The sequence below is a fragment of the Poecilia latipinna genome, unplaced genomic scaffold (assembly GCF_001443285.1).
Source record: "Poecilia latipinna isolate Pla-1442-1.1 unplaced genomic scaffold, P_latipinna-1.0 Scaffold200, whole genome shotgun sequence".
NCBI classification, from domain to species: domain Eukaryota; kingdom Metazoa; phylum Chordata; class Actinopteri; order Cyprinodontiformes; family Poeciliidae; genus Poecilia; species Poecilia latipinna.
Window position 1 is genome coordinate 332,018 of NW_015112816.1, and position 27,099 is coordinate 359,116.

General features: G+C 38.4%; 3 protein-coding genes across 8 annotated transcripts in view; 2 read left to right on the forward strand and 1 right to left on the reverse strand.

Annotated features, from left to right (window-relative positions):
• Window positions 1-9,161, forward strand: part of gmip (GEM interacting protein) — a 16,470-nt gene extending 7,309 nt beyond the window's left edge. For 2 of the 5 annotated variants that reach the window (XM_015031198.1, XM_015031200.1), the window contains 17 exons: window positions 1,033-1,158; window positions 2,665-2,729; window positions 2,901-3,008; window positions 3,112-3,192; window positions 3,570-3,731; window positions 4,063-4,200; window positions 4,385-4,575; window positions 4,716-4,807; window positions 4,882-4,944; window positions 5,046-5,129; window positions 5,221-5,363; window positions 5,473-5,649; window positions 5,747-5,884; window positions 6,025-6,224; window positions 6,324-6,645; window positions 7,061-7,163; window positions 7,949-9,161. In XM_015031198.1, the coding sequence (XP_014886684.1) occupies window positions 1,033-1,158; window positions 2,665-2,729; window positions 2,901-3,008; window positions 3,112-3,192; window positions 3,570-3,731; window positions 4,063-4,200; window positions 4,385-4,575; window positions 4,716-4,807; window positions 4,882-4,944; window positions 5,046-5,129; window positions 5,221-5,363; window positions 5,473-5,649; window positions 5,747-5,884; window positions 6,025-6,224; window positions 6,324-6,645; window positions 7,061-7,163; window positions 7,949-8,571 (2,816 nt within the window). In that variant the 3' untranslated portion in view covers window positions 8,572-9,161. Of the gene's footprint in view, window positions 1-47; window positions 796-1,032; window positions 1,159-2,664; window positions 2,730-2,900; window positions 3,009-3,111; window positions 3,193-3,569; window positions 3,732-4,062; window positions 4,201-4,384; window positions 4,576-4,715; window positions 4,808-4,881; window positions 4,945-5,045; window positions 5,130-5,220; window positions 5,364-5,472; window positions 5,650-5,746; window positions 5,885-6,024; window positions 6,225-6,323; window positions 6,646-7,060; window positions 7,164-7,781; window positions 7,838-7,948 lie in introns of those variants that run through there. The other 3 variants (XM_015031202.1, XM_015031201.1, XM_015031199.1) reach the window with 3 other exon arrangements.
• Window positions 9,162-9,702: 541 nt separating this feature from the next.
• On the forward strand, window positions 9,703-24,889 carry lmx1al (LIM homeobox transcription factor 1, alpha-like). The gene is made up of 9 exons (XM_015031206.1): window positions 9,703-10,015; window positions 11,668-11,756; window positions 12,273-12,462; window positions 21,767-21,999; window positions 22,291-22,454; window positions 22,574-22,651; window positions 22,743-22,863; window positions 22,934-23,089; window positions 23,230-24,889. Exons 1-9 carry the CDS (start codon window positions 9,972-9,974, stop codon window positions 23,385-23,387), a joined length of 1,233 nt encoding a protein of 410 aa, XP_014886692.1. The 5' UTR covers window positions 9,703-9,971; the 3' UTR covers window positions 23,388-24,889.
• chchd5 (coiled-coil-helix-coiled-coil-helix domain containing 5) lies at window positions 13,240-26,635 on the reverse strand. Of its 2 annotated transcripts, none has more exons than XM_015031209.1 (4): window positions 26,456-26,635; window positions 26,171-26,311; window positions 25,951-26,102; window positions 13,240-13,786 (listed from the first exon to the last, which is right to left on the reverse strand). In XM_015031209.1, coding segments are annotated over exons 1-4 (426 nt in total). In that variant the 5' UTR covers window positions 26,458-26,635; the 3' UTR covers window positions 13,240-13,655. The 2 variants fall into 2 exon arrangements, with proteins under 2 accessions (XP_014886695.1, XP_014886696.1); XM_015031210.1 differs by lacking the exon at window positions 13,240-13,786 and adding an exon at window positions 25,236-25,517 and having other exon boundaries at window positions 26,456-26,624.
• Window positions 26,636-27,099: the final 464 nt, after the last annotated feature.

The following is a 27,099-nucleotide window of genomic DNA, read 5'->3' on the forward strand; positions in this document are numbered from 1 at the left end:
TTCCATAGAAAAAAGGGGAGGGGGGAAAAAAACCCCCCGGTGGGTTTTTTTTTTTTTTTTTTTTTTTTTTTTGCATGCTACAATTGGATTTGTTGTCCACGTCAAAACACAGGATAATGAAATCTACATGTCTGAGTGAGGAACTACTGAGATAAGTTACGGCACTCCCTCTGGGGATTTTTGCTTAACGGCAGTGCTGAAATGGGATAAGTTGTTGGAGGAACTCCAGGTTTTAAGCCAGAAAGTCGCAACGCTTTATTTTCATTGTGCTGAGTTTGAATGCAGAGAGAAAAGGAAGAGACTGACTGGACGGTTTTGGTGGAGAGCTTTTTGGAGAGCATGTGATTGTCACACATACATCACCCAGTCAGAGGCGAAATGAGTCAGAGAGGAAGAAGTCACAGAGGTTGGCAAACAAACAGCCTGTCAGCCAGACCACAGTAGAGCTGAGACATGATAGCGTCTCTTAGTGCCTACCAGCTCTGTCATGTCGTTCTGCTCTCACCAAGTGGCTCAGATCTCAAAGGCTGACCAGCAGTGAACAGGTGTAAGGGGGAGGGGCCGTGCAGAGAGAGGAACACAGGAGAGGAGGGAAGTTATTTAGCTAGAGCTGTTCGCCTGTGGTTGATGTAAGCCCTCCCCTATGACATACATCCCTATTTTCTTGGCCAGCTATCTATATGATACAGGAACTGCGTTGGCATGTTTACATTCTGCTGAAAATACCTGGAAGCGACAACTTATCCTGACGAGCAGCAATGACTTTCCAGATGCAATCGATTATTCCTGTACTTGGTTTGTGTTGCTTTTTAAAGCCTTGTTTGGTTTTTCATTAGTTTTGTCTTGTCTGATTTGGAGTGGAGTCTTTGGACTGACACCGTAGGCTAGATTGATGTTTCTCTGCGGCTGCTGGTAGATCAGATCCTCCAGGAAGGAGAAGCTTTTGGGTGCAGCCCAGCGGACCCAGTGTTATCTCTGGATTCATCCCCAAGTGTACAGACCCTACAGTGATGCTGATGTACTCCCTCACAGCCCAGGAAGCAGACTTGGCCCTCTTTCGCTGTGAGGATGGCGTGGAGACGGCACTGCAGTACGCCAAGATGTGGTGCCGCTATGCCAAGGACCTTCTTGCCTGGATGGAGAAGAGAATCAGCTTGGGTGAGTTCGTGAAAAAACCTGAAACAAGGAGGCAGCAGAGTAACATGCAAATGATTTCATTGTCCTGTGGTGTATTTAAATCTAACAGGTAAGAAAAGGCTGAAATGCAACAGTTGTATACAAAATGCAAATTGAAACACCAAACAGGAAGTAGCTTGGGAAAATGACAGTTGCTTTTTGGGTTTAGGTTAATGTATTTCGCTTGTTTGGTGGATTTCTGTGTTTCACAAGCAAAGCATAACTTTGATCTCTAAGTGATACGTACATAGTCGGTATTTCACATGCGGTATTTCAGCAGGAAAAAACAAGATCACATTTTGCAACAATGTACCTTCTGAGCCTGTCTGATCATTTGCCGTCTCCCCGTCGAACAACATACACAGAGAAAGGATTAAAGATTAGCAAGTAAGAGGACGGTACTCAAGTAGAGGGGGCTCATTCAGAGCACACAGACACTGATTACCCTCAGAGCAGCCTGAACAGGTGCAGTGTCCAGAAAGGGATATAAAGATTACAAGTCTAGAGGAAGTGATCAAAAAAACAGGGTTGCCCACAAAAGCTGTCTGAGGCAGTCTAGTGCAACTGCATGTAATGCTGGGTGGAGCTCAGCCAAAACCACTGCTTACATAGTATGTAGTAACACTGTGAGATATGTTTCCCAATAGTAATAGTATTTTAAAATAAGGACTTAGTTACAAATAAAACTAATAGGGACAAGAACATCAATGAATTGCTAGTTATTCTATGGCAATAATGTCTTGTACAGGATTATGTAATATTATGGGTTATGTTACGGGTTTTATTTTGAGTCATTGGTTGGCCACTGACTTTTTATGTAACAAGATCTTAGTAGTTTCCTAAGGTTTCAGTCCCCTCAGTGTCAGACTAATAGATGAGCAGATTATGCCGTCTTCACGGCACTTTATACAAGTACACTGTTTGTGGAGTTTTATTAAGTCCTTCAACCCAATGTTTTCAAATAAATTATTTTAAAAGTGCAAAGCTTGGGTGGGGGCATCTCACTATGTGCGTGGGTGTTGGAGTTCTTCAGAAACTGATCGCGGAGGCTGAGAACGGGCTGATAAAATCTTAGAGACCCTAGTCTTCAGCACTGGTGCGCCACAAAACTGTGTTTTCACTCCTTACCTTAACTCTGAGTTCACACTTCACCCCTCACTCATTCATACCACAAACACCTTCATGACGTTTGCTACTGGTGCTGCCATTTTGGGACCGATTCATGACAGCAAAGAGACAGCTTAGAGAGAACGGATAAAGAACAATACCTGGACCAGAGGCGTTCCCGTATAACGACCCAGACCTGAACACCAAAATAATTCAGATAAGATCATTAGAACATACCGAGAAACTTCATTTCTATGCATGGTTTTATTTGCTAATTGTAAATATTTTATTTCATAGTTTTATTGTTTTATAAAAGATGCAGTTTTATTTTCCTACATTATATTTATTTAGTCAATATCACCTGGCCATTTTCATTGACAGAGCAAGAATTTGCAAAAAATGTGATGAAGGCAGCAGAAGGAGCAAAGGTCAGCGTGACGCAACAGGTATGCCTTTGCTAACTAATGAAACCAAGGTTCTCTTTATGACCATAATGTTCTACAATTTAATACTGTTCCTCAAATTTAAGCTTGTGTCGTTTGACCTTTTAACTATAGCCTATCAGCTGTAGTAAAACCATATTAACCATATTAACATTTTTTTTTCTTACTGTGCAGGAAATGATGCCACTACAGTATATCTACACCATGACTTTGGAACAAGATATAAAGAATAGTTTCACCTCTAGAAGGACTTCAGAAATCCTGCAAAACCGGTGTTACCAGGTAGAGATGCCAGCATGTAAACTGTAACAAAAAGTCTGAGTTTCAATGAACCATCTTTAGATTTTAGAAAGTGTTTGATGTGAACTTTGTTTTTGTTGCAAAGGCTTTGGCTGACAAGAGGACTGAGATCGATAAGTGGCGGAGAGAGTTTAAAGATCAGTGGGCAAGGGCGCAAAGGAAGATGGTGAGCGAAATGCGCTGTATATTTATAGCTGTGGTGGCGTTCTGCTTATCGTCGCACACATTTAGTCAAACTCAAAACACTGTTACTGAAGAGGTGGCTGGATATGACCTGGTTGGTACCTTTACAAGGCACATTTGTGCACAATAAAGTGGTAACTGTCTTATATTTGTGGAGTCTCTCTATGTTATCCTGTTCAGTATACCCATTATTCTGAGTGCATGTCTCATGCATGTTAGGATATTTTTTCATAAATCTAGCAGAAGGTTGTAATTCAATTTGCATTGTGCATTGCTTCCTAGGACAGTAGCTAAAAAATAAATTATTAATATGTTTTTCTTCTACTTGTTCTGTTGTGCATCTCTGTTTCTTGTTTTCAGAGTGATGCAGTCACGGCTCTCAAAAAGGCCAAGCATCAATACTTCCAACGCTGTGATGAGCTTGAAAAGGCAAAGGCAAGCTCAGCGAAAGCGGTGGATGACACAGTTGGAGTAAAAACACTCGACAAGAGAAGAAAGTCCAAGGATGATGCGCAGTCAAAAGTTTGTTAACATAAAGTTATTAACACACAAATTGAATACACTTCTCAGAAAAAAAACAAACACTTGTTTGTTTTGTGTTTATTTGTTAAGATTTGATAGATATTTTAATAATTACTTTGACATTAAGCTTGTAGTTTCAGATTATTATTTTTTTTTATAAATGTCTACTTCAGTTTTCCATGAAGTTCTTACATTTTTAAGGGAACAGAAAAGCTGTAATTTATTTATGTTAAATCTACATAGTTGTAGATTTAACTTCAGTACAGCGTTTTGCTCTTATAAAACAGAAACAGATTTTTGAGCTTTGAGGTTAATCCTGTGTTCCTTCTAGGTATTAGAGGCAGAACTTCTCTACAGACAGTGTGTGAGTGACGCCAAGTTAACCCAAGATGAATTAGTGAAGTCCAAAGAAAGAATCATTACTCACATTCGCAAGCTCATCTGTCAGGGAGACAATTTGCTCAAGGAGGTTGGTATAAAGAAAAAAAAATGTTTTCTCTCCTTTCAGCTTGTGTCCAAACGATCTGTAAATAAATTATTGCAGGTCTTACTGTTAATCTTGCCTCAATGTGTTCTTCTAAGAAGTATTACTATAGTGGCGATTATGGTGGACAAGATCCCTGCTTGAACCTCACAGCGTCTCTTTGCCTCAGGTCACAGTCAATATGTTCTACTACCAGCGGCAGCAAACGGAGTCTGTGCCTCTTGGGTATCAAAACCTTGAGTTGACTTGCAGGAATGTGGAGCCTGGCGAACCCTATCTGCTTTACATCCTCAGCAGGCGACGGCCTGAGCAAACTCTCCAAACCTTCAGCTTTCAAGACTACACTCCTCAGGGTAAAAGGTAGAGACTGAAATTTTTTTTGTTGTTGTTGTTGTTGATGGAACTGCAGCAGGAAGACAATGTTTTACATGTATTTGTGCTCCTTTTTCTACTTTGCTCCTCATCAAATGACTTTTTTTTTGTTTGTTTTCATTTAAAAGCAACAGAAGAAAACCCAGCAACATTCTGAGCCCTCTGCAGGACTCAGTTCCCACAATAGAGGACAGTCCTTATAAACGATCCACTGATGGCAGTAAGGGCTCAAAAAATTATGCCATGACCATTTTTGAAACTCTTCTTCTTAACTTACATTTTGATGCATTTTAGGGAGAACGGGGCACAGTGACAGTGAGAGTATTGGAGGCAGTTTGGAATCCCTCTCAAGCCCTGGTAAAAGCAGACCCTCGTTTGACCTTGTAAATAAAAACTTGCATAAAAATGTCAACTTTGAATTTTGCATCTTTCATGCTTCTTTTTTCTTTTTGTTTAAGCTCATAGAAGACTGCCCAAAACAGGATCTACTTTGACAGTGTCATCGGACGACCTGGAAGTATCAGACATGGTGTCAGAATCAGGTCGGTTTCCTCACTGGACACGTTCAGATCATTTGATGTTAAAGCGTTGATGTTAAACCTCACAAAAGGTGTCTCCTTTCTGTGTCCACAGACTATGCTGATGGCCAGTCTGTGAAAACACGAATGTTTTCTCGAGCGGCACTGACGCATCGGCTCAGGAAAATGAAGAGCAAGATGGCTAAATGCAAACAGTGTGATAACTACATTGTTGTCAGTGGGGTTGAATGTGAGGAGGTATGAAATCATGTCTGAGAGATAAACTGTAATGATACAGACTAAAATGAGCAAAAGAGCAAAGTGCTTCAAAAATAAAAATAGTAATACTTGTTCTCCTACACGTCAGTGTGGGCTGGCTTTCCACAGAAAGTGCATGGAAGTGTGTCAGCTAGAGTGTGAGCAGAAGAAGGGCACCGTATTTGGAGTGGACCTCTCTGTGATTTTACAAGACACGCCGGATGAGGTGCCATTTGTTGTTCGATGCTGCACAAATGAGATTGAAAGTCGTGCTCTTTCAGTTCAGGTATTAATTTACCATCTTCGAAAAGGTTGACCTAGACGGTGTAGCTTCTTGAATCCGAACTGTTGTCTAATAACTGCTGTCCGCCGTTGTTTCTGAGGGGGTGTACCGTGTGAGTGGATCCAAACCTCGTATTCAGAAGCTCTGCCAGACGTTTGAGACACAAAAGGACCAGGTTGACCTCTCTGATCACTCGCCACATGACATCACATCTATCCTAAAGCACTTCTTCAAGGAGGTACTTCTAGAAGTTCTAATAAAATTGTGTGTAATTTATCGTTTGCTTTAAAAGCAGAGTTTAGTTGTCTAAAAGAGCATTAATAGTCAGCAACAACTTGCTCCCTTTTGAATAAATCATTGCACTACAAAACTTTCTAGCTTCCAGAGCCTCTGTTAACCTTTGACCTGTACAATGAATTCATCGGATTGGGAAAGATCATTCAGCATCTGAGTGAAAAGGAAACCTCACCAGAGCCCAACGAGATACTGGACATTATTCACAAACTACAAAAGCTACTGAAGAAGCTCCCTTCACATTACTACTCAACTTTGCAGTACCTTATTTCTCATCTGCAAAGGTAAGCATGATACACTTTTAGGTTCACTTAACCTAACTCTTGTCCCTTCGTTTTTCTGTGCAGCTGTACTTACATTTGTCATTGTTTTTGCCTCCCCAGAGTTTCAGAGAACTACGATAACAAGATGTCACCGAGCAATCTAGGTATTGTGTTTGGACCAACTTTATTGCGCCCTCTAGTGTCTACTGACATGTCGATGATTGCCCTTCTGGAGACGAGCTACCAGTCGATGCTGGTGGAGTTCCTCATTGCACATCACGACAGGATTTTTGGCATGGAGCAGAGCACGAACACGCCCCCTCCGCCAGCCCCCACAGCGCCTCTCCCAGAAACCCCACCCAGAGCTTCCTGTCCCCTGGATGGAGTCGATGCAGACTTGGAACTTGACACTTCCTCCAAAGAGCGTCCACAGTCCCTAGAGGTAAGTACCTTGGTCTTAAAAGGATAAGTCACGTGTCCCTGGCATACACTTTGCACTTCTTTTACTTAGCCGTAGCACATTAACCTTTTGCTAATTTCTTTAAGATTAGAAAGCTGCTCAGCTGCTGTATTTCTGCTTAAAGCCCTGCTTTGTGTGTTCTGTCAACCTTTAGTTCTTGAATGTTGAAAAATAACTGTGAATCCCACTTTAAACCTTTAGAATGGCTCAAAGAAATAACTCAAAAATTAATGGAAGAGGGAGAATAATAACATTTAGATTAAGAGCTCCAAATTACTGTACCCAACGTAGCGATTTCCCCACTATATCCCATCTATCCCAGACTGAAGTAGAGTAGGATTAGAAGCGACCAGTAAACGCTCCCAGAAATCCACCTCAACTTGTATCATTCCAACAGAGCCGAGTTATCAAGAGAGACTCGAGCGAGGGTTATATATCTGACAAGTCTTCATCCAATGAGGCAGTGGACCAGCTCGGCCCTGAAGCCAGTGAGACCGCAGGTAGGCAGATGTGGGGTTCAAGCAGATGTTCCTGAACAAACAAATAGAAATGATATACATTTTGTTGATTCCTGTTGACGGCATGTTTTAATTAGGCTGGTCTCAAAATGCATGTATCAAACCAACACGTTGCTATTGACGTCAAAGTAAGAGTAGGTTTCTTACCACTTGATGCTGTGGGTGTCAACAGCCACAAGTTCTGTTGTCATTTCTTGTTTCAGCTCATTTCCTCTAGTTATTTTTAGGACTAACACTTCCCTTTGATGATAAGTGGCAAACTAAAGCAGATATACATTTACATTTCTTAATAATTTATATTAATCCACCAGTTTAATATATAATCACATTTAACCACATTGATTACCAATGATTAACATTAGAAATCATTTGTGTGTCTTTTAAAAATGACAGCAAAATAAGGGAACTTGTCTTTTTTGCTGCACAGGAAGCTCACACTACTCTTTGCTGCTTGCTTTTCTGTTGCTTTGCTTCTTTGTGTGGTTTCATCTTCAAGAACCTCTTATATTTCAAGTCACAACTGACCAAGAGCATACAGCTGCATAGGCTGTAGATCTCAAATCAATAACATACATGTTTTTATTTCTTCTTTTTTTTCAGTTTCAAATTGAGAAATAAGATAAATGTGGTTCTTTCTACAATATAGTTCAGACAAGGCAAGGTTTTCTTAATTTGTCTAACAAACATGCAAGATAAATAACCAGTAATCTCTCCTAGGACTGACGTAATTTAGCAAATTACACATTTATGTTCTTTCTTCACCCTAGTCCTGGCTATGAAAGCAACATCAAGCAATCCTCAAGGCAAAGCTACAGGAATATCTTCCTCGGATTCAGGCACACAACCACATTATCGTTTTACTAGACAGCCCGTAAAGCATCACCGGTTTCAAAACCTAGGAACCCGATTCTCTAACCCAGACTGTGCAACGAAACAGCCAGCGACTCCCAAAAGGGCAAATTATCGTAGTGCAAACAGCCGCAGCTCCTCTCCAGACCCTGGATCCCAGAGATTCCTGCAAAACTTAGAGGGCCACTGTGACATCATCCAGCAACCCCACCGGGTCACCACTACAGCAGAGGGTACGGTCAATGTTCCACTGAGTCCCCGAGAGGTTGCGCAGTACATGCTGGGAGTGGATTCCACGGCAACATCACCAGGAGCTGCATTATCATCCAGTACAACAGAGAGGTCCACTCAAGAAACGACCAGATGGAGTCGGGCTGATCACAATGTAAATTTGAACAGTGCTGGACAGAACCGCATTCACCATCCGTGTCCGAGGACCAACTCTGCTGAGCACAACCTGACCTCGCCAGCCCAGAAGATCCTGTCTAGTTTGAAGCTGAGACGCAGCCAATCAGAGAAGGAGGAGCAGCTCTTTGTTTGAGGGAAGGTGACACTTTTAGACAACATAACAATTTACATACACTGAAGAACTGCGATTATTTTACACTGTGTGTAAAAAAAAAAAAAAAAAAAAAACAGTGACTAAAACAGTAAAAAGTGACTACATTCATGTAGTTGTTTTTTTAAACCATCTTCTACTGTATTTTATTCACTTTGATTTCCCCTACGTTAGCATGTTTGAATGTTAAAAAAAAAAGGCTAAGCTTTTAGAAATGTTGATGATTTCAAACTCGCCTGAAATAAACTATTGGTGATGCTTAGTCAGAGACAGTACCTTTAAATCTTCTTCTTGTAACTGTCAACCTTTCAGCAGGAAAACACAACAACCAGATAGTACAGGAACACGTTTGTTTGGTTTTTTTTTTGTTTTGTTTTTTGTTTTTTTGTTTGTTTTTTTTTAAGTATTCAGTATTTGAATGTAACATGCAGGTGCTTGCAATTAAAAAATACAAATCAGCACAAAAGCATCATGTTTTGTCATGTGAAGATTGTAAATGTTGGGTTTTCTATTTGTTTTCTATTCAGTTTTTTTAGTCTCCAGAGTAATAATGTATGTAACTAAACATAGCCTTTATCAATAGTGTCATATTTCTATTAATTATTATTATTATTATTACTATTATTATTATTATTATTATTATTATCCCTGTTTTGGTTTATGATCAATGCACCTTTCTTCTTTAGACACAAGAGGGCGATAGCTCGGTGCAGGACAAAACCATGTTTAAAAAAAATAACAGTAAGAGCAATAAAACATTTTACTATTTGTATTCCGTGGTTTCATTTTTTATTTATTTATTTTTTTATATAATATTTTTAAAACACCAAACATATAAATGTCCATCCACTGAAATCAGAAAGCTTAGAGAAATTGTGAAGTAAAGCCAGTTTGTGTATTATTTTGTTTAGACCAGTTAGTTATTTCCCTTTTGCTGCTTAACCCAGAATCAAGACGATTCAGAATATTATCAAAGCCACAACAGATTTATTTGTCATAGCCTACAAGAGGGTATATATCAATATAAAGTTATTGCTTAACTGTGCCCTTATAAGTATTGATCTAACCCTAAACACATATTCAAAAGATCCTCCCCAACCAAGTTATCAATAGGCTCGTATTATTGCTCATCTTCTCTCATCATCTTCCGCACCTTCTCCCTCCCACCGTCTCTGTCCATCTCCTCCCTCCGCTCCCTTTTTGCTCCACAACCCAGAGCGACGCGGCTGTCGGAGAAATCAGGAGACACAATAGACCGTATTTGCGGGGCATCATGATGTTGGAATTTTTTCCGTAAGCAAACAGTGAAGTAGCTCATGTGGACGATCCATATAGCCGCGTCTGTTCAGTCACACACGAGCTGGAAGTTTCGCTGGATTTAAATGTTGCCCACCGAGATTTCAGGAGGAGTGTGTTTCACCTCAAGGTAAGACTCCGAGATCCAGGAACAGGTTGTCGGAGAAAGCAGCATGGTGAAAAGAAAGTTGTACTTGAGTCAATCTTTTATTTTTCTAAAGCAAAGCGCTCTGGGTGGGATGTTTTTTTGTTTGTTTGTTTGTTTGCTTGTTTTTTTCACTGTAAATGTGCAGGATAAAATGATAGTTGCTGATTTTTTTTTATTTATTTATTTATTTTTTTTAGACAGAATGGATGAGGTCCGGAAAATTTATACTGTTTTTCTTCTATCAGTTATTTCTCATATATTCCTCATCCTGGATTTTGTCCACATTTATCTTATGCAGTCAATCTACTGACCTACTTTTTTATGACTGAGGGAAAAAATTAAATGAAACTGTTGGATAGCTCAAATAAAATTAATTATTCTTCTTATTCTTATTATTATTATTATTATTATTATTACTTTGACTACTCAAACAATGCTTAACTTAACGGTAAAGTTAAGGGTTTCATTTAAATTACTAAATGGGCAGAATTAAACCTACGTTTTATTGACTGGTTGGGGGAAAAAACTGGATTTCAAGCTTTCACAACCTATTGAATGGCAATCAATTCATCATTTTATTGAAGCCACACAACAAAAATCCCCAATCAGATTAAGTACATTTGCATAATTTCTTTGCTTAGTCTGATTATTTTGTGAAACAACGGCCCAAATATTTCTTTCCTATGTTTTACAAGTAAAATGTGTTATAATAACCATTATAGGGGTTTGAATTATCATAAGAAGGAATTTCAGACGGTCTGATAGTCCAGACAAAACCTGATATTTAAATTAATCTCGTTTTTAGCGTTTGAAAAATTTGCTAAACTATTTTAAGTCCTTTATGTTGTTCTGAATACGCTTTCTAAACAAATTATATTGAAAAAAAAAATCAAAGTTGCATTTTTTATATACATGTAGAGACTCGATTTTACTTAGAATGTTATGTTTTCTTTTGTTTTGTTTTTGTTTGTTTTTTTACCAAAAATATATCTGGTACAATACGACTTTAAAAACAATAAATTTAAGACTTTTGTTGCCATTAAAAACCTATATGACGTTTAAACTGAATTTAAGTTCAATATTTAAAGTAATACGCATGTTTTAGTAACATTTAAAATAGAAATGAAGGAGAAATAAAAATCGTTTTGTGCATGCTATTTTTTTTATATATTTTTTTTTCGTTTTTCAATAAAACCTAAACACTGTAGACTTCAAAATAAAATTAACATTTTAAAAGTGGCGTATACAACGTAGGCGTGTAAGGGCTGAATGAGGAATCTGAGGCTCATGCTGAACTACTGAGATGTTTGAATCGAAAGCTAATATTTGATGTTCAAGTTTGATTCGTTGACTTTTATAAATGTATAAATATATCTTTATATATATTTTTTTGTTATTTTTGTCATTAAATTTTCCTGCATTTAAAGACTTGAACCTAGTCCAATGTAATAGTTTTTGAAAATTGTATTTTGAATATTTATTATCTATACATCAGTGCCGCATGAAAAAACAAAAAGAAAGAAAAAAACGGATGCTTAATTTTCCATCTTTGGCTTATGTGTTCTCGTGGTTTCCTTCGGTGTTTGAATGTCCTGCAATGATTTCTTCGATATTGTGTAATTTTATGTCTTTAGCGATCACACTGAGGGAAGGAGAGAAGGAATGAAAACTGAAGAGAACCAGCAGTCCTGTTTGCAACAGCCTCCGTCCTCTACACCTTTTGGTGAGTTATGTGTTGCAATACTCGGATGAACAGGGTTTTATGAGCAGCTTTTTAAAACAAAAATATCTACGATGAAATATATTTGAAAGCTCGACATATGAAAATTTCTAAATATATAAAAGAGTGAGCTAAATTCACCCCAGTGGTAAGTAAATATAAGAACACTTTAAGATTTAATTTGAAATTACATGCTGGATTTGAGATAAATAAAAAAAAAAAGTCGCAAGCGCAGTGTCAAAGGGAATTATGATGTTACTTATGTCACGCAATATCACGTCATTTTAATGAAGCGAGAAGTTAAAATTTGAATCACTTTAAATACAATTTGTATCAAAAAAAAAAGTTGTGTAACCTTTTTGCTTTTGGAACATCAAAAGGGATATTCCCTTTTTTTTTCTTATCAGGAGAAAGAACAGTTGGCTTGCGCCAGATGATAGGCTTAAGCCTTTTTATTTATATATCAGAAGTAGCTCTGGCCTTTTCGCTGTAACTGTGGCAGTGATATGCTCCCATCAGGTCCAGATTTCAGAGGAGGAGGAGAAGTGTGCGCGGGCTGCGAGTCTCCCATCGCCGACCGCTTCCTGTTGCGCGTGAACGAGCGGTCCTGGCACGAGACCTGCGTCAAGTGCGCCGTCTGTCTGAGCGCACTCACCGGGACCTGTTACTGCAGGGACCGTCTGCTGTACTGCAAGCATGACTATGAAAAGTAAGGCGCATTTATCAACACATTAAGATGAGAAAAATCAATTCCCTAACTAAGCGTTCTTTTAAAAAATACTGTTTTCTTTATTCTTTGGAAACGGCCCACTTATAAATGTACACTCAGTGTTTTGTTTTTTTGTTGTTTTTTTTAATTGACTTCAGGTGTCTTTTGATTTACATATCGCCTACAGTTTTCTCGTGTGATCTCTGACGTTGAGGGTCAAACCCCGGTGCAAATGAGACCATGTGTTCAGGTTCTGGTTAGTATTAAGGTAGGATTTGAGGTTAAGTCGAAGGGAGGGTTCGTAGAGGTTGTGCATAATCAGTGGAAGTCGGTGCAAAGGGAGCCAGGGATAGGTTCACTAGCTGTGCACAGGAAAAAGAAAGAACAACGTAAAAATGTCACATTAACCTGTGCTGATGATTTGGTTAATTGTTGTCTCCGTCAGAGAAATGCTTCCAGAATGTTTTGCAAGAAAAATGACTTTTTGTTTAATGTTTTCAGAGCAAAACATATGATTAATAAGAAAACTCTGCAAAAGGTCTGAACTTCTGCACTCCCACCATGTTTAGAAAATCCTGTGATTAAGATGTCCCATAAGGCCCGTAAGTCAATTATTCTAAACAACTGCACCAAAGGCACAGGTCAAAACTACACATGCAACACTGGAATCACTCAAGCTGTTGGGAAATTTTACATTTCAATTCAATTAAAACTGAAGCTGACACTATCAGAGTGTATGTGGGATATACACAGGTATTTAGATACATATAATAATTAGATAATCATCAATCACTTTATTTTAGTAAAATGAATTTGAATGCAAATGCATTCAAACCTTACACAGTTTAAAGATCTTAGCCTTTTATGAAGAAAAAAATAGATTTTTGTAATTTGATCAATGCTTCTATCAATATCAAAGCTTTTCACAATTATTAATTTATTTGCAACAGCAAATTCATTTTGTCTGAACTTTGCGTAGGCAACAATTTGCCTATCCAAATCAAATTTCTGTTAAATGTATACAATAATAATTTCCTAAATATACACAACCTTATTTGCATCGACAACCTTTTACAAAGTGTAAAATAGTTTTAAATATAGCAGCTGATAAAATGGATGGTATACAGTTGCTTGATGATTCAGCTTTAGCAATACTTTCATGGTCATTTCCTTTTTTTTTTTTTTACTCCATGCTAGTCAGTGTGTGTCTGCAGAGGAAGCTCCTGCTTGGACAGCTTAAGGAAAAGCCTGGAGCTTGTTATCATTGTTTTGAAATGTGTTAGACGGCATCCAGCAGCACAGACTCTCCCACTGTACCTGGCATCTGGAGGAGAGAGGGTGAGAAAGAAGAAGATCAAAGCCCCATTGTGTGACGTTTGTCTGTAAAAATGAGTGGGAAAGTACAGGCAAAACTGCATTTGAGTCATGATTATCTGTGATGGAATGAAAAAGGCAATTTGATTTTCTTGTGCAATGAATATAATTGCAGATTCAGATAAACAGTAAGTGCTTAATTCGTCACGGCGTTGTTTTAGTTGTCTATGCATATGCTGCGTTGCCTTGTTGTGTGAGGTGGTGCCAGACTTGGCACACGGTAATGTCTGTGACCTTCAGCAGATCAGCAACAATGTCTCCTTGTTTTCCCTGCAGACTGTCCATCAGCGCCTTACACTACACACTCCCCCATCTAAAGCAGGTGTGTGCACTGCAACAGAGAAGGTTGTCCAGGAATTTGGATAATGCATAAGAACTTTAGAGGAATTCACACAATTATTAACACAGGCTTTTTTTTTTTCTTTTTTTTTCCCCTTTCGGCTTTTTACATGAGACTCAGTTTCGGTAGTGCTCCATCTGATTCAGGAAAGATCATTTGCTCGATGATGATACAGACTTATGAGTTATATTTGCATGTTTGGAATTACAAAAGTAATATTCAGATTATGTATTCTAATTTAACATTCATATCAAGTCAGCATCTTACAAACTTTACGAGATTTTTATGCTCATATCTGGCTTGATTACGTCATTGAGCACAAAGACATGCGAAAGCTCCGGCTCCTTCACAGCGTACCGTACCCTAAGAGGGACATCCTCACGTACTCTTTTCCTCATAATCCATGAGGAAAACATTGTTTATTTTCTTTAGAACTCAGCTAAATGTAAAACTTGCATGTGGAAGGATGAGAGCAGTAGACCAGATTTAGAATTACTGGGTTGGGATGAAAAAGTAAGCATGTCAGGAAACAACAATTCACATTAGAAAACCAATCTTACATTGAAATATGAGCCCATCTCCCACACAATGCATCTCAGCTTAACTCCCTGAAGGCGAAACCTAATTCAGCATTTGCATTTTTAATATTTTTGAAGGACTCCCTCTCTAATTATTCTAAGATAGTTGCTTTAAAGCTCCAAATGCAAAAGTAAGGCTTCAGCACAACAGTGGAAATATCTAGATGAAATTAATAATCAGGTTTAACAGCTCGAGTACAGCACAGAAGTATGAAAATAGTTTCTATTCCATATTGTATTCAAGGTTTATTGTACATTTATTTTTGCTATAGACAGTAAAAAATTCCTTTCAAATAGATTGCATCGTTAATATTTGGTTTGGAAAACTATAGTAAATAACATCGATAGGTCAAATTAAGGTATTATGATTGGAAGCAGAGTATTCCAACCTTAGCAATTTTGTCTCAATAAGACTGCTGTCTGGCAATGCAGGACCTAGAAAACTCTTCTATGAAACCATAAAAACAGCTTCACCAAGCGGGAGACTGGTGCAGATACTAACTAATGCCATGCAATGTGGGTTGGGAGGCACAGAGAAATTTAAATGTTTAATATTGTCTGCAGTTTAAAATATGCATAATTATATACTGCACATAACTATACTATGAAGTGTCTAAACAGAGTTCTGCTGAGTGTATTTTTTTTTTTTGTGAACTTCTGAGTCTGAATCCAGGGATTGCAAATATATTTCATCTTCCGTTCAACACCTCCACCCCATCAGCCATCCCTCTCCCTGTCTCTTGATCCATTACCTCATTCATCACTGTCTCCTTTGTAATAATATTTCTGTATACCAAACCTCATTTCCTTCTTGTTGAGATTGATAGCAGTGATGACACCAAACAGTTTATCTCCCCATTTATCCCTTGTTTTCTCTTAATCGCCCCACCACCCGCACCACACTCGCTGCCTTGTGTCTCAGGAGGCGAAAGGGAAGAAATTGTGGCGAGAATGATTGGGTTCTGTACTAATTATTGAAATCTCCGGCTGCCCGGGTGACAGATCTGACTGTGTGTTGCTGTGAAATACTAACACAAAATTATGTAATACGTCAAACAGATCACAAAGGTTTATTTCTGTCGGCCTCCACAATGATTATTAAACAAAAATCATATGCTTTAAATTATTTTTAAATGTGCTTAGGCAGAAACGTTTAACTAAAAACACTTTTATTTGTTATTTCCAGCCGCCCATAACTATAATTCATTAAAAAAACTAAAAATTCAAGTAGTTTTAATGTTGGTGTTAAAAAACAGATACGTTTAAATACATGAATCATCCAATTATCTGAAACTAAATGTTTTATTTATCAACGTAGTAAAAGATAGTGAGCCAAACAGAACTGATATTATTGTAATAAATAAAAAACAAAAAAAGTTCCTTACAGGGCACAACTAAAAGTTAATGTTTTTATTGAATGTTATTCAATGGGTAAATTATGACTGATTTTGACATGTCAGAACTGCAATGTTTGCAGACGTGGATAAATTTATTATCATCGCTAATAAAGATTGTTAAAATGTCTGAAAAAAGATGGGATGAGTCTCATGTAACTCATGTAAATTAACATTTTTTTCCAAAAAAAAAACCCTGAGCCTCAATATTTGGTTACTTCAGCAATTCCTTAAAATAAATGTTAAATGATATGACTTGTTTGACCAGCTTAGAAAAGTATCTTTCTCTTTCCTGGGGCTATAAATATGGCATGATATATGTCGACGTCCAATTCTGTCAGCCAGTGGCCACACAGCCGGACAACGATGCATATTTATCTTTCCATGCACTGCGATGCACTGGGAAGTAAAATCACTTTTGGAAAACAGAACATCTCGACATCTTGAGGGTCACCAAGTCTCCATAGCAAGTTTTAGACATTAGCTGCACGACAAGAACTTTTTGAATGTCAGGGAAGGACCCCTCTATTTCATCAACATAAACAATAAACATGTATTGGAACTGTGAGCTTTGGTTAGATAAAACACCAATTGAGCTTTTCAGCATCAGTCACTGCAGGTGCAGCACCTATGATACTGTGGGCCTGTTTCTTCAAAGACACTGAAAACCTTGTTAATCTTGCAAGGCCTTTTCTTGCCAGTAAACCAAAAATGGGTAATTTGGCCAACACATATGCCCTAATAAACACAAAAATAGTGTAAAAAAAAAAAAACCTTCTTTCATCATCATATCAGTCACTAGATGTAAATCCAAAAGAAAACATGTAGATTAAGCAAAATAGAAGAAATCATAAGAGAAGAACCACAATTTTATTCAATCTAGGAAGTGTGTGTAATGAAGAATGGTTAAAGATCCCTTTCTCTAAATTCTGCAGACTTGTGAAATGTTAAAGGGGAAGACAAAGTTCTATCCTGTCGGCAAAGGGGGGGTAATGCAAAGTTTCAACAGCGAGGGTAGCCACACTTGTACCACTTCAAATTTTGCTGAAAGCAAATATTTCTCCCTAATCAAATAAATGTGCTTAAATCAAAAGGTGGTGTTTTCTAAACTTTAGTGTAAGAGAAAGTTAGTGCAAAAGTAAAAAAAAAAAAAGAAAGAAAAAGGTGTCTTTGTGCACACCATTACATATTTTCCAAAAAACCTTTTCACATTTATATATAAACTCATGTGAAGGGATCGAAATATTACATTCATAGGCATTTTTGCAGTTTTCAAGCACCACAATGCTCTTTCCTGAGCAAAACAGTTCAACAGATGATGGTTGGATGTTTGCCAGAAGAAAACAAAATGGGGATGAGCGAGTTTGATGTCTTTTGTTTTGTTTTGATGATGTGCTGTTGACTAATATCAGTTCTGATAAAATGAGTAAAAGAACATATAGCAAAAACTTCAAGTGATCGAGAACAGGTTCAAAATGGGAAACAGAGAAAAGAGGAAATATCTGAGAGTTTTAGAAAGGGCATACTGATGGGCTGATTTTTATCTGGTATATTGTGTGTTTGTGTGTATGTCTGTGGAAGGGGTCGTGCGTCTGGTATTGCCACTGTTTTTGCATAATGTGAGATGAGACCCCATCATCTTTCCTCCCCCACAACAATTTTATAACAGACAGCTAATAAATGTTTCATGGCAGAACAAGCTGCTCGCTTCAGCTTTATTAAATCTGAGATAATAAAGGCAGAGAGGGAGAAGGAAAAAAGAGTGAGAATAGGGGGCTGCATCAGAGAGAGAGAGAGAGATAGAGAGATTGGCATAGACTTTTCTCTAACCAGTCTGCTGTATCTTCTGTTTCTGAGGCAACGGACCCCACTGTCCCCCACCAGCCCCTCCCTGCTGCTTCCCGCTCCACCAGAGTCAGACAGGAAATGAGAAACGGGCAGACAGGATATTGCGTTCTGGTGGCCTGGGGATTAACTGTTTTATCTAAACTAACACACACCCTATCACTCACGCTCACAAACACACATCTACATCCTGACACATAGCATTCATTCTTGATCAAAGACACACAAACCTACATAGAAACACGTTTCATGCAAACCATGCATGTCATACAGGCTTTTGGTGACTTTTTTAATATTTCGAAAAAATCAATTCTGCTCTCTAATCCACTTGCAGTTTTACTATTGTGAACAATTTTTAATGAGACTATAAAACTATATGTGAGGGTTTGGCTTTGGAAAGCAGTCATTAACGAACTACTGACATTAAAGGTTGATGTGTTGAGCAAATGACAGCATCTGTCGCTGTTTTATTGTTGTATGTTTGCATTCATTCACCTTATCTGTGTTTACACCACAGTTATCTCTGTGTTTAAGTTTATGCTTGAGTGCATGAGGTGGTATCTATTTGTCTGTCTTTCTATCCATGGAAATATAGAGTATATATATATATATATATATATATATTTATATATATATGAAAATTTAGCCATACATATATATATTTATATATAGATAGATATATATATATATATATATATATGTGTGTGTGTGTGCATAGAAGGAGAGATGGCTGATATATCCCCATATTTATTGACATAGAGATATATAGATATATCGCTATACCCATACGCACGCACACACACATACACACCCACACGCGCACACACACAAAACCGTATGTGTGAGAGTGGTGGCTGGGTAGCAAGTATCGTGGGGAATGCTGGGAGATTTTAATAACACAGAAGCAGCGCAGGGAGATTTAATAAAAGGAGATGATGTGATTACTGAACCCTGGCTCTGAGCCATTTTGCTCCACAGAGCAATATCCGCCAAAAGTGTGCACGCATACGTGTACACACACACACACACATACACGCATGCGAGCATACACACGCACACACACCTAAGGAATAAAAACAAAATGCAACTTAAAAGTAAGATTGATGCATATGATTTGTTCTTTTTTCCTGTATCTCCTCAATCCTTTTGTTATACCTTAATTTTCAGGGAGCGCCAGTTATGTGTCACATGTTGCTGTCAATAAGTTTGCAGGAATCAAAATGTAGCACATCAGGACCTAAGTGTATCATATTCTGAGAGTAAATAACAGTCCAGGTGTTTTCAAGGCATTTAAGTACCACTGCACCCAAACCAAGAATAATTTAAATGCAGTGTAACCAAACCAATACCTGTATAAATATTAATCATGACAACACAGGGATGAACCAAACTGTAACAGCTCTGAGACGCATACATATTTATGAAATGAGTGTATTTCAGTCCAGACAGTGTTAAACTTGTCGGAGCTCACAGGCTAAACAATGCCACATGACACAGCTTAAGGGAGATGGCAAAGATTCTGGTTGTATGCCTTGGATCTAGAGAAATACAAAGAGGAAACACGTGATGATATCAGAACTCTACGAATGCAGCACATCCCTGTCTTTCTGAATTTGATCTTTTAATCTCTGGGCTCTAACCTTCTAACCCTCGATCGTCTCAAAAAAAAATCCATTGCATTGCACATTAAATTCCCTTTTTTTGAATCTTGAACAAAACAAAGTCCTGACACTTGTATTCCTTTCTATATGCATTGACATGTAGCAATGCACAAACTGACATTTTGTTTTCCCACAAAATAGCTTCCAGTTTAATTGGCATTATTAATCATTACTTCAGATTCCCAAACAGATGAATTATAAATGCTCAGAAAATTGTAACATGTTTGCATAAATGTGGTGAAGCTAAATTTAGGCTGCCTCAAGTGCATGGTTGCCCTCTCTCGTGTTTATTGTGATTTTGGTAAGCTTCCCCCCAAACATGACCATGTGCGAATGATACTTCTATTAGAGGGATTAGACTGATCTACTTACAGACCCCCCTCTGTGGCAGTTACCCCAAGTTGCCTTCATGTGCCATGTTGAGTAAATTCCTATCGTGCTGTGTACACATTGATTAGGGAGTGTGGAAGTTAACCACACACATCAACCGTCTTATGTCAAGCAGCCCTGACAATTCTGTTCTGTTGAGCATTGTCCACAGTGAAAGAAACTATTTAAGATACTGAAGTGTCTATTCAGATGTAAAACTATACTGATGGGTTATTCTTTGTAGAATATGCTTGCGATACCACTGACTACCACAGCATTTTGCCCTTTTTACAGATGAATTGTCCGTCTGGAGTACATTGCATCGTTATAATTAGAAAGTAGGTTTAAAGACAGTAAAACATAAGACACACAATTAGGCTATTGGGTTGACAACAGGTAGCCTACTTTTGTTTTTGGTGTCAAGTTTGAGACACTGTCATTTGGGGAATTTGAGGAGAGCGTTTGGCAGATGGATTGAGAAAGATTAGCTGCAGCAGCTGCGTTTGGGACGGAATCACAGATTAGAAGCTCTAATGTGCAGACCTGGCTCTGTCTTTGCACTCCAGATTTGGGCAACAACACCTTACTCTCACTCATTCTGGGAAGGTCATTACTCAGCCTTCATCTCCTCCTCCCCTCCCTTTTCATTCTCTCTCCCTTCCTAATAAGATCTGTGTTTTGTTGTGATGCTATTTCAATATCCACGAGTCTTGACTGTTTCTAGAGCTCTTCTACTCTTGAGATCCTCATTCTTCAGAAGTGATGCTGATGTTCTTGTGCATTAAAACTATAACCTCGCTGGAGTTATTCTAAACCAACAGCACAATAATAGGTGTTGCATTTAAGTAAATAAGTAAGGCAGTTGTTGCATGACCTAATGTTGGTTTGCATGCATGCATGTGTATGTGTGGGCTAGTACCTGTGTTTGTGTGTGTGTGTGTTTTGTGTGCATAAGTGAGAGGAGAGAGATTAACCCCATGCTATCACCAATCCCTGGTTATGAGTTTACAGCGTCTGTCTGGCCATCTCACTGTTTAAACAACAATCTAATTAATCCTGTCTTTATTAGTTTCAGTGAACTGGGGAGGCAGGCTTGGAGGGCATGAGGGAAAACTGGGAATGCTGGCAGAAAAGGCTGAAGGAGGGGGAGGAAACCAAGTGCAAGAACAGGGATTTGGGAGGAATTTGAAGTCAGAGACTTGGGCCCTGTGAATGTAAATAGGCACTGGAAGTAATTGTGAAGCATGAGAGCAATTGAAAGGTTATAACATCACAGAGGGGGAGAAACAGAGGAACAAAAGAAAAATAGGAAAATAAATGGATCCAACAAAGACCTAATTTACAGAGTAGCATATGTATTTTTAAGATTATGGTTTGTATAAGGTTACCTGGAATGTAACAAGTTCTCAACATTTAAGGCTTGTGCTGGAAAATGCAGTAGATTATCAACCAACTACTGCCACCTACTGTCATTAGGGAGAAACCAAAACACAAAACTGTTGGAAGCAATTGTTACTCATCTTAACAGATGTTCACCTTGTTGCTCTGTGAATTGAGTAATGCCTGTGCAGTCTTTAATTAAGAGGCTTCACTCATCTACATGTTAATTGCAGATGAGGGTAAATATATTAGAGATCCTTGTTTGTATCTTCAAATTGAATTGCCTTAACTGCCTTTCTGCTTTCACACATCAACCAATCTGAACGCATACGGGCACGTTTCTCTGCTTCTTTCTACTTTCAGGCTCTTTATAAGGAAGTGCAGCGCTTGCCTGCAGGTCATTGGACGCTCTGAGCTGATAATGCGTGTGCTGGGCCAGGTATACCACCTGGGCTGCTTCAGCTGCTGCGAGTGTGAGCGCCGACTGCAGAGAGGTGATGAGTTTGTGTTGAAAGAAGGCCAGCTGCTCTGCCGCATGGACTACGAAAAGGAGAGGGAAATGCTTGCTGCGATTAGTCCTGCTCCAACTGAATCAGGTGCAGTGTTTGATGGAAAACTGTTTAACTTGTGCCACATCTATCTAATAGAAATCACAATAGAACGTATTTCTCCGAAAAATTCTGATGGCTCTTTGTAAACACGTAGCCCTGCCACATTTTACCAAATAACCAAGTAATATGATGGGGAATAAAAGAATTCAAGCTTGTGTCAGGTCACAAGTAATTGTAAAGAGATTATCCAAATAGTGATACACCACAAAACTGCCTTGCCGAGCACACCGCACTGGGGTTTAAGTTTGAGCTTTGTCAACACTTTGTCTTATTCAGTGAAAAGTGAGGATGAAGATGGTGGGGGAGGATCTGGCAGTGGGAAAGGTGGTGATGAAGGCAAAGAGCACAAGCGTTCAAAAAGACCACGCACCATCTTGACTACACAGCAGCGGCGAGCTTTCAAGGCCTCTTTTGAAGTATCGGCCAAGCCATGCCGAAAGGTGGGTGAATCAGCCTCTTATCAGTGAAAAAGCATGCCAAACAGACCTCGACTTTCCTTTCAGAGTTCATTGTTTTATCCTCGGTTGTCCGAAAAGCACTGAAAAACTCTAACCTGTAGGTGAGGGAAACACTGGCTGCAGAGACTGGCCTGACAGTGCGGGTTGTCCAGGTGTGGTTTCAAAACCAGAGAGCTAAGGTCAGACTGTCTCTTCCTTGAAGATATGTACAATCACTTTACATGTCAACACCCATAGGAGATTCTTAGGGTATCCTATTTTGTGCCCTAGATGAAAAAGATAGCTCGCAGACAGCAGCAACAGCAGCAGCAGCAGCAGGAACAAGAACAACTGGGAGGGAGCAGGAGAGGGCCTAGCAGAGGGGGCCGTCAAAGCAATGACGACAGTGAGGGTAAGAGAAAGATTTAGAAAAAGGCAGACAAAAAAAATGTAGCATTTAAAATGAACCTCTACCTTTCCAGATGGATCTAGTACTCATGGAATGGATAGCATGCTGGGATATCCATCTTTGCCACGTCAGCAGCTACTTTCTCTGGACCCCAACATTTACGGCGGAGAGCCATTCCGACATGGTCTGACACCTCCTCAACTAAACAGTGAGCAGATCCACTCCTACGGTAAGACGCACTGATAAAGCCTCAAGCTTGATTTACATTTTCATTCTTTAAAGTCATTTCTGACATCCTTTTTTAGTATAACTGAAAAAGACAAATGTTGACCACATATATTTGGATTCTCCTCTTTCTTTTTGCTGCAGACTCAGAGACGGTCTTCCATGACTTGGACAGCGATGGAAGCCTCAGTCACCTTGGTGACTGTCTCTTGGCAACAGGAGAAGCCGGTCTCCTGGCAGGACGAGTAGGAAACCCCATCGACCGTCTGTACTCCATGCAGAACTCGTACTTCACCTCCTGACCCTTAAAAACTCTCATCTTTACCCCACCTGTTCCACCTTTCACCCCCTGAGAAGCAACCTGCCTATGGGACTATTTTCAATTAAACTGGCTGCAGCCAAACATACTCCTGAGCTTTTATTGCTGGAAAACATCCTCACAAGTCAGACGGTTATAACATCACTCTGCTGATTAGCATAATGTCCTCTCGTGCTTTCCTGAATAAGAATCATATGCTGGAACTACGGGCACTGTAAATTTCCATGATAATGGCCTTCTATTTTTTCCATCGTATTTATGCCATACTCGGTGAGAATATTTCACTTCGCTTTGAGACAGAAAAACAATAACCACACATCGATCATTAAATATAAATAAGTTACAGAATTTTAATGAATCAAGTCAAGTTAAATGTATGTAGGAGTTGTGGTAGTTTTAAACATTCGGGGTTCTAAATACTATTAGTACATTGGTGAACTTTCTTTGTTCTGTCTGGATTCATTTTTATCGGTGTGTGTGGTTGGCTGGAGCATATACAAGAGTATATGTATGGGACTACAGTTTTGCTCTCAGGTTAGTGTGTATGTTTGTGAGACCTGAGTGTCATCTCAGGAAATTGTGCTGGATAGAATGACATCTTTAAATCCCCTAATATTTCTAATTGTATGTTTTTTGACAAATGACAGCTAAAAAACTGTGGACCAAAAATAAATTACTTTTGCATTTAGAAAATAGATGACCGTCCAGTGTCATTTGAAAAGCCTTAAGTGGAAACAGGGTTGTATAAGTGCTCATTACTTTAGTTTACGCTTTTATATCATCGGTAAAATTTTAGTGTAGTAAATTACAACCAAAAGATCTACAATGCCCAAAACCTAGGTCTTCAAGTCCACAATGATGAATTCCAATTGTAAATGTGAATACAACTGTGTCACACCTAATTGTTGCAATCAGTTTCTGTAATAATTTCCTTTGTCAAAAATATCCTCATAGATACTGTTGGGTAGACATTTTGTACCTTCTGTGATAATCAGCAAATATTTAAACTATAGCATGATATTTGTGTGCCACAAAGTAGATCTATAGAAATAGAATCCAATTTTATTTTGGATAGCAAGTGCTGCTGAAAGGATCGGAGCAGACTCATCCTGTGGCACAGCACAAAAAAGAATTAAGGTGATACCCGTCTCATTTAAATGTCAGTGATCTGCCGAAGCCTGGGGTACTCTTTAAGAAATTGTTTGATTCTAATAATACATGGCGTTTTTACTGTGATACTAATGTGAATGTAACTTATTTGTGTGGTACTAGATGACATTTTATCTATTTTGTTCAGTGACAGCAAGGTGATGTGCTTTGAATTTAATGTTCATGTATCTTTCAACACAATCTGCGGTTTTACCTTTAAAGTAAAACTGCCTTATTTGTCCTTAATACAATAAATAATGAAAGACTTACCAATCGCTCACGTGGCATGAACTAATAATTCACCTAAAAATAAAGCAATCTATTTCTCCTCCATGACTCACACCAAAACCTTTAATAATTGAACCAGAAAATGTCTGTTCTGCTTAATGGTCACAAGGTTCATAACTCAATTTCCTCCCTCTGTCTGTCTCAGTAGTCCTGCTGATTAGAGGTGAATAACCTGTTCTTTTTTCTCCTATCTTCCCAAACTCCCTATTGCTCAGTGACCGGATAGTCAGGTTTGTGTGGGAGCAATGCATTCCAGTTTAATATTTGACTATGACCTGGAAAAGGCATCAGCAGTAAGGACATAAATAATCAACATAAAATAACAGAGGGTTATGACATCAAATGAATAATGGAAACCTAATATTAATTAAGTAAAACTGGGGTACACAAAACATTGCAAACCTGACTTATTTATTCAAACGCAAGGATACGTGATATTCAAATGGTGTAATGTACAGTGCTAGAGCATTCCTATTTTTTTTTTTACATTTGAAATCAGTCACAATAGGTCACAGTAAGACGAACAGATATTGAACACTCACCACATATATATATATATATATATATATAAATTCAAATAAACACAGTTGACACATAAAAATCCAGCTTGTGTAGAGGTTAGGTCTGACGATGGAAGTTGCTGAATCCTACGATGTGTCAGAACTTGAATCAGAAGCTAGGAATAAAAGAGCAGAGATTGGCATAATTGTTAAAAAAATGTGGAATTTGATTCAATTTTCCAACATGGTAATTGTACATGGTTAACCCCCTTAGTATCAACAAGATGGGGTTACAGTATAACCTTGAACAGTCAAAACAAAGTAATACTGAATAATGACCTAAATTTGGAGTTGACTTGCATTTTCATAATTCTAAATCATAAAAACAATATAAATCCATGTGACATACAGTACATATAGAGACATTTCTCATCATTAGAGGGTTAATGGAGTTGTGTCAGAGAAATATTTTACAGCACAGTTTGCACAAATATATCTAAAACGTTTTATGATCCAGTGTTTATGCGGGACCTTTGCTATCTAAAAGATGATGATAAAAAGGAATTGCCCTTTTTGCTATCTGAAAGGGCAATTCCAGTAAAGTCTTACCCACGCTGCTGAGGTCAACGGAGTCTGCACAGCCTAGAAAGCGGGTCACGTGTGGCGAACAAGAGGTAGGTGAGGTCAGGTTTTCTTTCAGACATTGCTCAAATTTCTCAAATTCTGTGGAGCAGTCTTCCCTGATCTTCTGGATCACTGGACTGTAAACATTAAATGGTCAGGCACAAGGAAAAACGTATAGGTATATAGGATAGATCAATTGACTTACTGTGATGATGTACACTGAGAAACCTTGAGTTTTAGGTCATGGCACTTGTGTTGCCAAGACGTTGGATTTGAGGCAACGCATGACCCATATGTCTCCAGTTCTTTATAACAGTACTTTGCTGATATTTCCATAGCTGCTTGCCTGAAAGGAAACATAATTATATAAACAGTGGTAAGTGGCGGGTCAATCTTATCTATCAATTTGACAACGTGCTAAAGCAGCAGAACTCTAAACGGAGCATTGTGGTGTAATATTACTAATGTAATCCATTATTTCAATTCTTACATGTTGGTGTTTGAAGCTGTGTCGAATCGACTACGGAAGCGTGACAAACAAGGTTAAACGACCACTACTTCAGCGTGTGGAAACGAAGTCTATGCTATTAAGAGCTACAACACGCACACCCATATTTGATTGGAAGGAAAAGCAACGTCCTAATGATGTTCTTCAATTTTGTTGGGGCAGGTTTGTGTCTGTCATGCATGTAGGTAACGCCCCTACAGTGACGTTTTTTATTTAAAGGGGCAGTAATTTAGTCGCACGAAGAACTACTTTGTATTTTTGAATTTAGATTGTTTTGACTTTACTCTAGATGTCCTGTAGCAGAGAAAATACATGCTTATTTTAGCTTGTGAAACGCCACCCGATTAATATCGCTGTAAATCAAGGAGTAACCCATACACGTTTTAAATTTGTGTTTTAATTATATCAGAAAGCACAGCTTAATACGTTTCTTTTAATTTCTTGTACTTTAGTTACCGTACTAAAATCTACGATTCTCCAACTTCTTTGTTTTATTTGTTTCCTTTTTACGTTTCCCTGTGTTTATTAATTTTATTTATTCCAACTTATATTGAAAAATAACTGCAGAAAGCAACCTGAAATATTACTAATTTGGAAACCTCAGTAATGTAAAGGCGTTTTGAAAA